General features: G+C 36.4%; 2 protein-coding genes across 3 annotated transcripts in view; both read right to left on the reverse strand.

Moving 5' to 3' along the window:
- The window catches only part of LOC100632834 (solute carrier family 35 member F6-like), a 2618-nt gene extending 1800 nt beyond the window's left edge, over positions 1 to 818 (reverse strand). For both annotated transcript variants that reach the window (XM_003387260.3, XM_011406228.2), the window contains exons 1-2: positions 572 to 818; positions 452 to 524 (exon numbers count right to left, since the gene is read on the reverse strand). In XM_003387260.3, coding sequence (XP_003387308.1) covers positions 452 to 524; positions 572 to 672 — 174 coding nt within the window. In that variant the 5' untranslated portion in view covers positions 673 to 818. The remainder of the gene's footprint in view (positions 1 to 451; positions 525 to 571) is intronic.
- A 102-nt stretch (positions 819 to 920) lies between these two features.
- The window catches only part of LOC100635739 (vacuolar protein sorting-associated protein 13A-like), a 16147-nt gene continuing 1861 nt past the window's right edge, over positions 921 to 15206 (reverse strand). The window contains exons 8-58 of the mRNA XM_019997739.1: positions 14243 to 14330; positions 14138 to 14179; positions 13924 to 14054; positions 13000 to 13166; positions 12758 to 12867; positions 12231 to 12556; positions 12029 to 12151; positions 11779 to 11937; positions 11433 to 11517; positions 11283 to 11353; positions 11085 to 11210; positions 10766 to 10894; positions 10330 to 10506; positions 10184 to 10270; positions 9876 to 9926; positions 9693 to 9830; positions 9457 to 9540; positions 9276 to 9362; positions 8880 to 9031; positions 8615 to 8714; positions 8425 to 8559; positions 8248 to 8340; positions 8053 to 8145; positions 7516 to 7614; positions 7314 to 7397; positions 6953 to 7078; positions 6696 to 6782; positions 6325 to 6510; positions 5879 to 6018; positions 5264 to 5402; positions 5069 to 5157; positions 4923 to 5014; positions 4648 to 4873; positions 4331 to 4592; positions 4190 to 4271; positions 4063 to 4132; positions 3740 to 3845; positions 3617 to 3682; positions 3497 to 3556; positions 3314 to 3444; positions 3141 to 3222; positions 2948 to 3061; positions 2734 to 2809; positions 2412 to 2560; positions 2314 to 2359; positions 2145 to 2268; positions 1975 to 2092; positions 1745 to 1839; positions 1562 to 1694; positions 1439 to 1486; positions 921 to 1069 (exon numbers count right to left, since the gene is read on the reverse strand). Coding sequence (XP_019853298.1) covers positions 1010 to 1069; positions 1439 to 1486; positions 1562 to 1694; positions 1745 to 1839; positions 1975 to 2092; positions 2145 to 2268; positions 2314 to 2359; positions 2412 to 2560; positions 2734 to 2809; positions 2948 to 3061; positions 3141 to 3222; positions 3314 to 3444; positions 3497 to 3556; positions 3617 to 3682; positions 3740 to 3845; positions 4063 to 4132; positions 4190 to 4271; positions 4331 to 4592; positions 4648 to 4873; positions 4923 to 5014; positions 5069 to 5157; positions 5264 to 5402; positions 5879 to 6018; positions 6325 to 6510; positions 6696 to 6782; positions 6953 to 7078; positions 7314 to 7397; positions 7516 to 7614; positions 8053 to 8145; positions 8248 to 8340; positions 8425 to 8559; positions 8615 to 8714; positions 8880 to 9031; positions 9276 to 9362; positions 9457 to 9540; positions 9693 to 9830; positions 9876 to 9926; positions 10184 to 10270; positions 10330 to 10506; positions 10766 to 10894; positions 11085 to 11210; positions 11283 to 11353; positions 11433 to 11517; positions 11779 to 11937; positions 12029 to 12151; positions 12231 to 12556; positions 12758 to 12867; positions 13000 to 13166; positions 13924 to 14054; positions 14138 to 14179; positions 14243 to 14330 — 5844 coding nt within the window. The 3' untranslated portion in view covers positions 921 to 1009. The remainder of the gene's footprint in view (positions 1070 to 1438; positions 1487 to 1561; positions 1695 to 1744; positions 1840 to 1974; positions 2093 to 2144; positions 2269 to 2313; positions 2360 to 2411; positions 2561 to 2733; positions 2810 to 2947; positions 3062 to 3140; positions 3223 to 3313; positions 3445 to 3496; positions 3557 to 3616; positions 3683 to 3739; positions 3846 to 4062; positions 4133 to 4189; positions 4272 to 4330; positions 4593 to 4647; positions 4874 to 4922; positions 5015 to 5068; positions 5158 to 5263; positions 5403 to 5878; positions 6019 to 6324; positions 6511 to 6695; positions 6783 to 6952; positions 7079 to 7313; positions 7398 to 7515; positions 7615 to 8052; positions 8146 to 8247; positions 8341 to 8424; positions 8560 to 8614; positions 8715 to 8879; positions 9032 to 9275; positions 9363 to 9456; positions 9541 to 9692; positions 9831 to 9875; positions 9927 to 10183; positions 10271 to 10329; positions 10507 to 10765; positions 10895 to 11084; positions 11211 to 11282; positions 11354 to 11432; positions 11518 to 11778; positions 11938 to 12028; positions 12152 to 12230; positions 12557 to 12757; positions 12868 to 12999; positions 13167 to 13923; positions 14055 to 14137; positions 14180 to 14242; positions 14331 to 15206) is intronic.

Below are 15206 nucleotides of genomic sequence, written 5' to 3' on the forward strand. Positions count from 1 at the left end.
AGAGAGAGAGAGAGAGAGAGAGAGAGAGAGAGAGAGAGAGAGAGAGTATATGTAGTAGTGGTTAGTGTAATGGATGCATTAGTATCCCACTATGTCCAAATATTACAAATTTGGTCTACCAAATCAACCAAGCAAACAAGTGTCCAGGACTAGCCAGGAGCAAAGTCAACAAACAAAACAGAAAGATTTAATTTGATGACAAACACACACACACACACGCTATACAAACATGTATATGTATAATACAACTGTCACATATCACACTTTCACTGTCACATCAAACATATCCATTAAAACAAGACTTCTACAAATAAAGTTCACACCGTAACGCTAAGCCTTTTAAAAAATCCCACCCGCCAAAAACTGTAGATGATCAAAGCATCAAAATGTCTGCCCATGAATACCCACACATACATGAACTTATCAACACTACAAGTTAATTATAATGTACCTGAAAATATGGATGATCAAAAGCATGTTTGGGCTTTGGATTATATCCATGGGATCTCAGTTTGTCGGCCCACCTGAGGAAAGAGTGTTAGAGGTAGGGGGAGGATCAGAAGGGACTTACTTTGCGGCTAGAGTATTTATTGTACCTGTACCGACCATAAGGGCGGCAATGGCTATGTGGAACGCAGCCATTCCAGGGTTGCTAATCTTAAACAGAGGCATTTTGAGAAGCTAATCTTCACACTAAAAATAAAGAAACTAAACTAAACTAAAGGGCGTACTAAACAGCTCAACAAAGTTGGGAGACACACCACACGTTGTGTCCCCTTTGTCCAGTCATGTGATAGATTTTATTTTTAATATTTAAAAACTCTAGCCACACCCATAAAAGGTGTGGCTACTTGTTTGCATATTTAATCATAGATAATAGAGTAAATATTTTATTACTGAAAAAAAATCATTCATTGACATTAGTTTGATAATTTTATTCACACAGTCAACTGCCTGTGCTTTATAAAAAAAATTATTTAAAAAAAGTACAAAAGAACACAAAAATTAATTATAAAGAAAAGTTCTCTTTGTAGCGATTGTAGCCTTTATTAATGAGCTTACAAGCATCCTAAAAATTAACAGTACATACATACATCACAAAAATAATTACATTATGTTGTACTTGCAGCTGTCATAGGAACACCATTTGTGGCTACTTTGAATCTTGTTGCCAAGAATAGATTCTTGGCAACAAGATGGTCAAAGTGAACCACAAGTATTCTACAGAAAGATGATGGCTAATAGTACCATCATACCACATTCTATAGTACAACCCCATTACTGGAAAAGTGTATATTGATTTTTCCATGCAAAATGTGACTGTGCATGATAAAATTATACAGTGTGCATGATAAAATTATACAGTGTGCATGCTGTCTTTCAGTAGCAGCAATAGAGCTAGAGATGTAGTAGGCTATACAGCTGCACATGAACTCACTTGGGCCGCCTTTTCTGAAGAAAGAGATAACTGAGACTCTTTAGCATACTAAAAAAAGAGTTAAAAAGAGAGAGAAGGGGTTAGATTTTTTGGAATTTAAGCATGATGTGACATTTTCATTACTTTTTGATCTTTGGGTTTAATGTACACAATGCTGTGAGTTGCTAAAGCTTGCTCCAGAAAATGTTTAAATTTCAATTTCTGGATGGCCTTCCATCCTTCAAGCAAAGGCCTCTGGGTAATAAGCATATATCGACTAAAAGAAAGTTAGTTTTTAGTTTGTATTCAAAATTAATTTTCTTATACCGATCTGTGACAATTAGAAACCTAGGTGGCTTCACTGAAATTTCAATATGGCCGACGTAATATTCGTCATCAGTGTAATGACCTTCATCTGTACCCTAGACAAAATATACAAGAGATTACTATAGTATGCAAAAGATTACAGAGATGTACAAGAAATTATCATAGTATATAAAAACATGAATTAGTGTACAAAGGATTACTGGGATGTACATGAGATTACTAGTTCTTACCACAATTAGTGCATTTCCAACAGCATCTTCAGGAGAATATGGACGAATAATTCCGTCACGTCCAATAAACCGAGGCGGTCTCACCTGTACAATATCAATATTACCAACACGGGTTTTTCTAAAAAAAACAAATAAAAAATAATAATTAATAATAATATTATTATTAATACCTTGTAACAAATTCAAGAGTACCACTCGTCAAATCAATCAACCCACCAGCTGGTCTAACTAAAAACCCAACCAGACCACGCCCAGTTCCTTTAAAGAAACCTACAGCTCCTTCTTCCTTTACGCCTACACACATAACAATATATAATACTCTAATTAAAGAGCACTCACCTTTAATGGGTTGGGCAACAACACCAGTTACTCCTTCGGCAACATTCTGTCATAAAATTAATAACTATTAATGAGGAGAAGCTATATCCATATCTCACCTTGAAAAACCCGCCAACTTTAGAGCTCAGTTTGGACGATTTCACTTTCTGTTGTTGCCGTTGATCAATGAAATCATCGTCAAAACTTAACTTTGCGAAAATGTCACCAAATGCACCAGTGATCCTAGCACCAGCTCCAGTGAGTCCACCTAAGGAGAAGGAGAAAAAGACATTAAAAGAGAAAAAAATACATGTACATGTAGACTATAATTCAAGTACAAAAAGTTAATCACCACCAGCCTTCTTTTCTCCCTCCCTCCCTCCCTCCCTCCCTCCATCCCTCCCTCCCTCTCTCTCTCCTCCCTTCCTCTCTTTAAGTTACCAACTGTTCCACCAAAGAAGCTCTTTAGTCCAATGCCTAAACCAGAAGCAAATTCCTCAGGCCCAAGGACACTTCCCTTTAATCAACAAGAGATTAAAGAAACATGATATACATGTACTTATAATAAAGAATAATAATGTAATTGGATACTTGATAGTGGGATTAGCTCTCACAATCCTCAAATTTCAGTAAAAATTAAATAATAATATAATACCTTGATAGGCTCATAAAATAAGTCAAATGTTCCTTCAACAACTCCTCTCACTATCTTTACTGGATTACCCAAGACATCCAGTCCTAATATCAACCTGTGGATTTGAACTAGTCCCTTAAAAGAGAAGGCAACAAGGAAAAGAAGAGAGAGAGAGGAAGCATTGTATATTTGCTTTTTCTGGATATTTTCTTACTTGTGTAACATAGTGTTTCACAAAATCATTTTTCAAATTACTGAACTTGACAACGACATACTCCAAATGAAACAGACTAAAGCTATAAAAAGTATAAAAAACCCTCATTTAAAAATAAAAAAGCCATGCACATATATACATGTACATTCTAGAATGTCTGATCTTTTTCTCACTTCATTTGTGCCTCTTGAACTGAGGTAAGTATGACTCCCAATGAGTGAAGGAACAGCTGCAACAACCTGTCACTGACCGTTTGAACAGTTTTGTTTCGACTGACACTCCGGACATTAAAACTAAGTGTTATCTACACATACACAATAAGTCTCAATAAAAAATACGATATTAATGGCCAGTACTTTAATCGGAGAGATGTGTAACACATCAATAAAATTCCTTTTGACGGCTTCATCAGAAACCTAGAGATTCAAGAGGTAGAGAGAGAGAGAGGTGGGTAAAATAAAAAATAATTAACTGACTGTTGGTAGAACAATGTCTTGAAGTGACTTTTTAGTAAACTCTACATCCTCTTCAACATATTCAGGCTAAAAGGGAAAGATGAGTATTACAAATAAGAATAATAATAATAAATTTATTATTGCCTCTAGTATCATTCCAATGTCACTGAGAGAGAAGAAATCAACAAGTGATAGAATGAATCCAAGATCAACGTTTAGCACCATCCTTTGAACTAAGACATGAACATACCTACATGCACATAAAGAGTGAGAGAGAGAGAGGGAGAGGGGGGAGAGAGAGGGAGAAAAGAGAGAGAGAGAGAGAGAGAGAGAGAGGGAGAAAAGAGAGAGAGAGAGAGAGAGAGAGAGAGAGAGAGAGAGAGAGAGGGAGGGAGAGAGAGAGAAAGTGCAAGGAAATTCAGGAAGGAGAGAAAGTGACAAGTTAAATATACAGTGATTATACTCACTTAAAATGATTGATGTTACTCTGCTCCGTCTTACGCAGTATGATACTAGCCTCAATAAACGGCTTAGGCTCTACAAAGAAACATGTACATGTCACATGACGTGAAGGTCACATGACAATACCCTTACCAAGAGTAGAGGCAACAGTGGGGGGAGGAGGAAGAGGATAAAGGAGCTGAGGGTAGACTGAAAACGGGAGCTGATTATCGATCTAAAAAAACATTAAATCACCATGATAACGAAATCGTCATAGCAACAAACTGCACCCACCTGAACAAATCCGATCTTTGCATGCAGTGAGTAGTCCCTGTCCGATATACCAACTCGAAGAGTAACTCCATCGTAATTGGTGCGTCTGAGGGCACCGCGGAGTGGCGTAAACATTTCCATCTTTTCAAAGTTTACGACCAAGTTTTTGTGACGCAAATCGATGGAGTTTGACTGGTAAGCTTCCTCAAGGAGAGCTATGACTGTATTGTTTAATGTCTTCCAGTGACCCTTCTTCCTAGCAACCTGCCATATAACACCAGATCTGAAGGGGAGAGAAAGAGAGAGGATGTAGATAAGTAGTAGGCTAACTCCCTTACTGTGTAACTCCAATATAAGCTACTTCTCTTCTCTCCTTATTATCAACCAGCGATACTCCTATTGATTTCACTGATACTGAGATCTCAGCGTTATTCTGTGAGACATTATCAGCTGCCTTGATTCGATCAAGAGCCTCGGGCCGGTCAGTAAACAATACAGTACGCTGAAGTGAATCTATGAAGGATTTCCAATAGCCACGCCTACTTCCACCACGCCTCTTTGAGTCTGTAAAAATTAATTTTGATTAATTTGTCACGCAATTTTTTTCTCTCACCTTGTGTTTCCACGGAGATCAAGCTCTCAGTGAGTCTTTTAGTGTCGTCAACGGAGAGCCAAGTATCAGTTGAAGAAGAAGAGACGACAGTACTAAAACAAGAAAAACAGGTTTTAAAACGTGCACATGTACATGTAGACAATTACGATGCGCTAAGTGAGGGGAGGAGTGACTCGCTGAGGGCTTCTCGGGCAGAGCTGTCGTCAAGGTGATAGTTAAATGCTTCGTCGGCATCCTGCAGGATCACAAAATTGTTCATTATTATTATTATTATTATTATTATTGTTATTATTATTATTATCATTATCATTATCATTATTATTATTATTATTATTACATACTTTACTGATGTCAATGGTTCTAAGGTCCATCTTGGCATTCTTGATACTCCATTTAATGCTCCTCCTGTCAGTGGGGTCGTCCCACGTATAGTGCAAAGCCTCACCAGGTACAAGGGAATAGACACGAGGGGAAGAACTCCTAATGAATATTAAATAAGGACATGAAATATTCTTTCCGAAAATGTAATGGGAATTGGGGCCAATTTATGAAAATAACTATGCATGATAACCATGGGCTATAGCCTTGAGATTTTGGCTCATTTCTTAAAATGGCCGTAACTTAAAAAGTTGAAGTCGGAATCAGCTCAAACTTGCTACACAGCATAAGTACATCAATATGTATCAGAAAATGTAATAAAAATTGGGGGTGATTTCGGAGTCATTTTTTGGAAAAAACCATGGGCTATAGCCTTGGGTATTTTACAGATTTTGGCTCATTTTTTAAAATGGCCGTAACTTGAAAAGTTAAAGTCAGAATCACCTCAAATTTTCTACACAGCATAAGTACATCAATATGTATCAGAAAATGTAATAAAAATTTGGGGTGATTTGGAGCCATTTTTATCAGTAACATCAATATGTATCAGAAATGTGATAAGAGGGTGGAGCATTTACTTGATATCTTGTTTAAACACTACTGTTGCATCAGTCAGCAAGTTAATAAACTGAACTGGAGTACAAGTTTCATAATATGACGAAAAACTTATAATATTAGAACTCTCGGTTTCCTGAACGTCGACAATAAGAACAGTGGGCTAAAGAGGAAAAGAGAGCATAGTAAAAATAATGGTGAATAACCCACAAGTACATATGCAGCTGAAAATATTGGCAGGAAATTAATATTAGCAAATTGGTAGTTGCAGTAAGCACCAGCTGTCAATATAAAATATACTATTTTGTTTAAATCTACAAGCATGTCCAATATCACGTGGTCTAGTATATCATCAATATAAAATCCGAAATCCAATAATTGTATGTCCTTTTTAAAAATGAAACTCACACCAATATAACTCCAGCTGCACGATATAATATTACAATCCCTCCCTCCCTCCCTCTCTCACTTTATTTGTCAGTTTTAGTACAATTGAATCAGTTTTCTTGTAATTAAATAAAACGCTCCGACAATCCTTTCCGACCGTCACGTAAAGACGAGATGAATCCACCAGCGGCCAAAAGGGAACCACCTGTCCCTTCGGAACGAGAGTCCCTTCTCCGGAGCCTCTTTCTTCGTGAATAGTAACATCAGTCTACATAGAGAAGGTTGGACACGGTACATTTTATGCAATTTATTTTTTATTTATTTTTATTTTATTTTTAATTTATTTTTATGCAAAATCTTTTATGTGCTATATACCGTATGCAGTAAAAACTGGGCTTGAGGTAAAACAGTGCTACATGTACATGTGCGTCACATGCAGGTCACATGACTTACTTGGGTGTGGTTTGAGAGAAGGTAATAAGGCGTGACTATGACTAGTTTTGAGAGAGTAAATTTTGAGAGCTGAACAGCTACTCCAAACTAAAGACAAGAAATACAACATGACACAAACTTGTCAAAAAAAGCTGTTTTATTCTCTCCCTCCCTCCTTCCCTCTCCCTCCCTCCTTCCCTCTCCCTCTCCCCTCTCTCTCTTTCTCCCCCTCCCTCCTCTCTCTCTCCCCCTCCCTCCTCTCTCCCTCTCTCTCTTACATGATTGACAATGCTAGTATTAGGTAGTCTGGAGTGGTAGCGTCCGCTGGTTCCAACTGCTTGCAATGAAATGGAACTGGACCAGTCGGTTTTGCTGCCTCTGGTTGTATATGAGGAGAGATTGATCTAAAACAAACAGAAATAATGAATATGTAGAGTGTAGCCTCTATATAATGGACACTGTGGTACAAGAAAGTGTCTCTGTTATACAGGTGTCCTTTATGTGGAGGTTATTTTATACAGTAAGGAATGTAATTGGTACACTAGGTGCTGTCCGTTAAATGGAGGTGTATGCTATAGAGAGTGTCCATTAAAAGGGGCTATACTGTACATGTACATTTAGAATACAAGTATTTTATACCTTGCAGTGTTTCTTATCTTCACAGGACAACATAATGAAATCGTCTCCAGGCTGATGCTTAAATATTTTACCAGACTTGTCGTCCTAATAATAATAAAAATAATAATAATAATAACAAATAATAATAATAATAATAATAATAATAATAATACACTTACTACCACTACTACTAATGCAAATTACTAATGTAGATACAACATACCTTGTATTCAAGTGTCAGTCCAGTTTTATTAATCATCCAGTAGGGGCAGTACAAGCTCAGCCTGTGGTAGCCATGGTCCTCATGCAATAAATACATAGTCTGGGAAGGAAGGAGGAGGAGGGAAGACAGATTATATGGAAAAGTAGAGAATTTTTAAAGTTGCAATAGTACAGGGATTTTGGTCAAATGTCGTCAAAAATTGACAGGAAAAAAATTCTCCATTTTTTGTAATTTTTTCTGAAACATATACTGTACATGTTCTTATGCTTTGCATCAATTTTGAGCTTATTCTGATCAAATTTGAATCTTTTTTACAAATATTTCAAGTTGCTCAAAAATGGGCCAAAATTCGTCAAAAATAACTAGGAGAGAATTCTCAATTTTTATACATTTTCCTGATACACATACATGTCCTTATGCTGTGTATTAAGTTTGAGCTGATTCTTATCAAGTTTGGATTTTTTATAAATTTTTAAAAGTTGATCCAAAAGCCATATTTCTTATACATGTACATGTACATACATGTATGTAACATACTATTGGTGATCTGTCTCTCCCAATGAGGAAATCAATTTCACTAGGAAACGGGTACGGCAATGGAAATGTACCAATCATGTCTTCCTTAGGCAACTAGAAAAGAATCGAATAATTAATACGATAACAACAGGGTCATACCCATAATAAAATAATTAATAATAATAATTTACATGTGTATATATTAATGAATCTTACTGTAACGACTAGTTTAGGTGGTTTTCCAGTGTCGAGGTAATACAGCTCGTGTGTCTGTCCAGGGTTTAGAGTAAAAGGCTCAAACTTTCCATCCTTAGAAAGAAAATACAATAAATAATAAATTAAATAATTTTTCACTTTATTAAAAATGCGTGTACATGCACAAAGAGATCTTACCTCTGTTTCTATGCTAACGACACTCGGGAGCAAATTTTGAAGGACGACAAGAGGATAAACGTGAAACAGGTGATGAGGATAAACCCCCTCCTTTAGCCCTCTCTGACCTTTGAAACGCTCCTCTTCCACTATCACCTAGAAAGTAGAAGAAACCATAGCAACGGTAGCCACGGAGACTGTATCAACATACCCGTAGGTTGAATGGTTGCGAAGGGGTGGAGCAGGAAAGGTCAATTTGTTTTTGACCTTTTATTGACTGCCAATCTAAGTAAGGTTTGCTGCCTCCATGACTAAAAAAATAATTAAAAAAATTAAGAGTAAAAATCTCAACCTTCTCCCTCAATCTCTCAACAATAAATTTAAGAGTAAAAATTTAAAAATAAGAGTAAAAATTTAATAATAAGAGTAAAAATTAAAGTGCATAAAAATCTCCCCTTCTCCCTCTCTCCTCTTACCCCTCTAAAGTTGGTCTAATACATATTCCAAGGAGGAGCACTGATAAAGGTAGAGGATAGAGCTCGCCAGGTTCAAGAGTTTGAATTAATTTCGATTCTCCTTTTATCGGAGCCGAGAGTAACTCAATAGGCATCAACAAATGATTGTGAACCTAAAAATAATAATAATAATAATAACAACAACAACAACAACATTAATAATAATAATAATGTTAGATCTAGTTGGAAGGTCAATATAACTAAAAATTGGAGATTTAAGGACAACTAGGCTAAATATGAAAAACAAAAAAAAAGCTAAAAATTGGACATTTCAAGTAACCTAGACTAAATATAAAAGACCAAAAGTCTCCTAAACTCCCCCTATATCTAACAGTGATAATCATGATTAGTACATACTTGTACAGAAGATCTTATGTTAATGTTATTCTTTGCTCCATTGACAGTGACATCAACAACCACACTGGCATTAGGACTTAATGTTGACTAAAAACAACAACAACAATAAATAACAACAACAACAATAATAACGAAGTGCTGTACTAATGCTGGTCACATGTTTATCACATGCTTCATTTACTTGTTCAGCTGCCACCAGTTGATAGTAATAGGCCCCAGGCACATCAATGGGTACAGATTGAAGAGGAAGGAATGAAGAATCAACCTAAAGATAGAGATAAAGGTTACTAGTATATTATCTATAATGATAATAGTTTGAGGAAATGGAGATGGTGATAAGAATGAAGAGAATCAAAAATAGCTTAGAACAATATCAATATCAATATCAGTATCAATATCAGTATCAGATTAGCTTACAACAATATCAACATTTGCGGTCTCTTTAACAGCTGGCGTCACAAGAGAAGCATAAGAAATGTGGCCCAAGTCTCTCCTGAAAATCAAATCAACAAATTCATTGTATTGAACTTGAACACTCTCAGCTGGCTTTGGAAACTGCACATGCACAGAAAATTAAAAATATTATTTTAAAAAACAAACTTTGAGTGATTCTCCTGGTGTTATTACTAGCTCATTATACTTAGGACCAAGCTAAGGAGATAAAGGAAGATACACATACACATGTACATGTATACTGTATAACACTTTATTTTGGCGGCGCTTTATTTTGGCGATTTTGCTGTAAAATTGTAATTGGCGGTTTTTAATTTGGCGATTTTTGTGTACACGTGCATTACTGAGCATGCGCATTTAATGATTGGCGGTTTTAATATTGCGGATTCACCTTGCAAACCGCCAATCGCCAAAATAAAACTCCACCAAATTAAAGCATTATACGGAATCTTTACCTTATTAGTGATAGTGAATGGAGCACCAGTTAGTGATTGTACATTAACATTACCCTCAACTTTCTTACCATACTCTTTTGAATAAGCCTATATTAATAAATAAAAGACACGCCTTTCGCTAAATGGGTGGGGTCAACCAAGCCCACCTCAGCCAAATCTTTAATGAGTTGGATAGAAGTCCGAGTGATGGTGATCTGGAGTGGATCAGTGGCTTTTAGTTCTATGAGGAACTTTGGTTCAAGGACAGGAGGAGGGCCATCACTGGAGAGAGATCCGAGACTGGAGGATGGAGATAAAGTAGGAGAGACAAATGACCGAGTGACCTGGAAAAGAGAGAGGGAGAGAAAGAGAGGGGGGGGGGGCAAGGGAGAAAAAGATAAAGATATTAAAAAATTAAAATGATAAAAGAGATACATTTTCAGAAAAAAATTCGCACATGCTGTTTTTGGGGACAAGTTTAAAACCATGAAGGCATTTAGAATTGTCATTAAAGAAGTTACTGCAGTAATTAATCCATTTAGTTCTGACATTAGTCACAACACAGCCACAATAGTAAGTCATTATTTATACATGTACATGTACCTCTAGATTAATCCTCCATGCTTGTAGTCTTTTATCACTAAGCTCCAATGGCTCCAGTAATGGCTCCCAAACTGATACCGACTGATTGAAATATGAGGCCTCAACATTAGCGTCACCAGTTACACGCATCTGTAATCAGAATCATTGCGTTAAGACTGCGTTAAAATGATGCTAAAATCACTAATAAGATTGCATTCAGGAATGTTAAAATTGCGTTAAACATGCATTAAAAACATGTTAAGGTCGTGTTAAGATTGCATTGATTTATAATAGAATTGGATTAACACTGCGTTACAAATGCATTAGCTATAATACCTACCTGATAATTCCAGTCAAATACTTGGACAATGGCTTTTGCATTTAAAGACAACACCGGAACCCCTGGAGCTAAATCGGTCCCCTCAGTTTCCAACATTAATTCAAAACCTTCCAATGTCAGCGTCAACTAAGAGAGAGAAAGAAAGAGAGAAGGAGGGAGAGCACAATGTAAAAACAGCTGTTATAGCCATTATCGTACAGTTTGAGTTGGACAATCGCTGTCAGGGGAAACAGGTGCAAGGCTTGAACTAGACTCAGAATGAAGAGGAACTAAAAGAAGAGAGAAACATCAAATAATGGCTTCCATCTCAATCCCAAACCACTTGCTCTTCCTGTACTCTATACTTACCATCAAAGACGTACCACAGTTTGTTATATGGTACAGGTTTCTTCTCCCACAGATCAGTTGGTGCTGGGGGTACCACTGGTTTATCCTATGGAGAATAATGAATATATAAAGAATATATGGGTAGTGTGGGCCCAATGGTGTCCTTAATAAAGAGGCTACACTGTACATGTATTAAGGACAGGTAGTGTGGGCCCAATGGTGTCCTTAATAAAGAGGCTACACTGTACATGTATTAAGGACAGGTAGTGTGGGCCCAATGGTGTTCTTAATAAAGAGGCTACACTGTACATGTATTAAGGACAGGTAGTGTGGGCCCAATGGTGTCCTTAATATGAGGATATCTTACAGTAACGGCAGTGAGTGTTTTCACTGCGTGTATTATGAGTCTAACAATCGGTGGAGAGAGTTTCAGTGAAATGTTTTGAATGGATCCAGTAACATCCATTGATAGTATGTTATCCAATGGACCATACATTGAAATGGAGATACTCATAGGGAGAAGAACCTTGACAGGAGAGAGAGAGAAAGAGAAGTGAGAAAAAGAAAAAAAGGAGAAATATCGTAATATAATACAAGAGAAATAGGCTGGAACTCACTACTGATGTCGCTGTTTCAAGATCATAAAAAGAACAGGTGGTGACACCAAAATCAGCAATGTTGAATGTCGCCTGTTTCATGTTGCTCTCTGAACTAACTTTTAACTGAATGAAGGAAGAAACCTAGGGAGAGAGAGAGAGAGTGAAAGGGAGGGATAAATCACAGGCAGAATAAAAAGCTTGTTAGATATATATTTCTAACCTTCAGAACTAGTGCCTGTGGATTTGGTGTGTCCACATTTTCAATAATAGCAACACGAAGGTTCTCTAACTTAGCTGTGACTTTTAGCGGAGGCAGAGTCTGTAATTTAGCCAAAACCCCATCACTAGCGCTAGTCTTTGTACTTTCCAAGGATTTCTCTTTTTCAAGAACTGGTTCTGGATCTTTAGCTATGGCTCGGGGAGAATCAGGAAGCTCTTCAAGATTAGGAGGAGCAATCTGTTCTGATATTGATTTGAAATAATCGCTGATCGTCTTTACAAAATTGATATCGCTCAATGCCAGGATTTCGTGTAGAGAGAGCAAAACTAAAAATAAAATAAAATAAATAAGTATATCAATAAATATGTGTAAGAAAAATTAATAAAAACTGAGGGTGATTTTGGAGCCATTTTTTGGGAAAAAAAACCATGGGCTATAGTACACGCTTTTTTCAAAAATACGCTAATTTTTAAAATGCTCGAAACTCCAGAATTTATAGCTTAAATTATATAATAAATATATTGTACCTGAGTGTTCTTTGTTAATGGAGAGATACTGCACCTTTAATATATGACGATCAATCTTTCCAGTATACGCATTCAGTGGGTTACTGGTATAATGTTGAATAACACGATTACTGAGAGAGAGAGGGAGAGGAAGAAAAATTTAAAAAATAAATAAAACAATTACAATGTACAAGCAAAACTTGTAGTGTAAAAAGGAACAAACATTATTCACATACATGTAATATAAAATTTTTACGGCTTACCCAGTATTTTTTTGCTGATTCTCTTCTTGCATATCAATCAACGCTAGGTCCTTAACTGCAGCATTTACATCGATATCATTGTTGCTATAGATACTGGTACATAACTCCGCCCCTATCAGCTCAAATGATGCCAGTCCTTTGTTTAACGGACTCAATGAAGAATCCTCCTATGACCATAAATCACTTAATAGCTACTACTTAATAACCACCACTTAATAACTAGTACATAATAACTACTACTTAACAACTACTATTCAACTACTACCTTAAGGAGACAATTATTAGCGTGTACTTATTTTAGCGATTTTCATGAAACTGACATTTGGCTGGTACTTAATTTAGCGTTTTTGATCATTTGGTATTAATAACTTTTAGAAGAATGAAAGGGGCAAGCCTAAGCAAGCTATAAATTATGTGCTGTGATTTACATGTATGAGCAAGCAAAGCAATTGCACAAGTCTAAATACACTAATACAGTATATCTTGTTGCATTAATCTTGCTTAAATTGCTTCATCACTGACTCTGCAGCCATTAACATGTAAAGTTATCTTGCTTACAGTTAGAAGCAGTCACTGAACGAAGAAGATTGTCATCTGCTTTGTTAACCTAGGCTAACTGCTAGAGATGTCATTGGATAGCAGTTTAGTATTATCTTGCTCACTTGCTGACCGTTTGCTGCAAGCATAGATATCTATGCTGCAAGTAAGCTCAGACTTGCTGGCGGCCGCCATTTTATTATTGTGACCACACCCACTTTCAATGAGGAAATTAAAATTAGCGCAGACTTAAGTTAGCGATTTTTTTAAAATCGCTAAAATTCGCTAAATTAAATACCCGCAAACAATTGTCTCCTTAAGGTATTCAACTACTACTTAATAACCCAAGTTAATAACTGCTCATTAATAACCACTACTTATCCTTACTTGTTTTGGCTCATTTTTATAGAGAGCCAGCTGGAACTGAGCCAGGGATACATTAACGGTAGCAGCTCTGTACTTCTCCACTGGCTCCTCCTCACATTGGACTGGAGGAGGGGATGCTTCAGGTTCTGGTTCTGAGGAATGGAAACACGAGAATGGAAACATGGGAATGGAAGATAGAAATGACAAAATAAGAATTTATCAAATCAAAATTCACCTGTGAGGACTTCCACAACTGCACCAGCAAACTGTCCGCTAACTTCATTGTAGTGAATTTTTAAAAATGAAGAATAATGTTTGAATTATGAATCATAATGAGTACCTTTCTTTTTGATGACAGGAACTATCGATTCCGCCATTGAAATACCCAACCTTATCACTGATTCAATATCATCCTGACCAAGTACCACCTAATGCAAAATGAATGCAACATAAGTACATCAATATGTATCAGAAAATGTAATAAAAATTGGGGGTGATTTCGGAGCCATTTTTTGGAAAAAACCATGGGCTATAGCCTTGGGTATTTTTCAGACTTTGGCTCATCTTTTAAAATGGCCATAACTCAAAAAATTGAAGTCGGAATAAGCTCAAACTTTCTACACAGCATAAGGACATCAATATGTATCAGAAAATGTAATAAAAATTAGGGGTGATTTCGGAGCCATTTTTTGGAAAAAACCATGGGCTATAGCCTTGGGTATTTATCAAATTTTGGCTCAATTCTTAAAATGGCCATAACTCAAAAAATTAAAGTCGGAATCAGTTCAAACTTTCTACATAGCATAAGTACATCAATATGTATCAGAAAATGTAATAAAAATTTGGGGTGATTTCGGAGCCATTTTTTGGAAAAAACCATGGGCTATAGCCTTGGGTATTTTTCAGATTTTGGCTCATTTTTTAAAATGGCCACAACTCGAAAAATTGAAGTCGGAATCAGTTCAAACTTTCTACACAGCATAAGTACATCAATATGTATCAGAAAATGTAATAAAAATTGGGGGTGATTTCGGAGCCATTTTTTTGCAAAAAAAAACATGGGCTATAGCCTTGGGTATTTTTCAGATTTTGGCCCATTTTTTAAAATGGCCGTAACTCGAAAAATTGAAGTCGGAATTAGCTCAAACTTTCTACACAGCATAAGTACATCAATATGTATCAGAAAATGTAATAAAAATTGGGGGTGATTTCAGGAGTCATTTTTTGAAAAAAAACTATGGACTATAGCATTGGGTATTTTTCAGATTTAAAGCCATGCCACAAGTACAGCGCCACATGTAGTT

The sequence above is a fragment of the Amphimedon queenslandica genome, unplaced genomic scaffold (assembly GCF_000090795.2).
Source record: "Amphimedon queenslandica unplaced genomic scaffold, v1.1 AMPQUscaffold_13355, whole genome shotgun sequence".
In the NCBI taxonomy this organism is placed as follows: Eukaryota; Metazoa; Porifera; class Demospongiae; order Haplosclerida; family Niphatidae; genus Amphimedon; species Amphimedon queenslandica.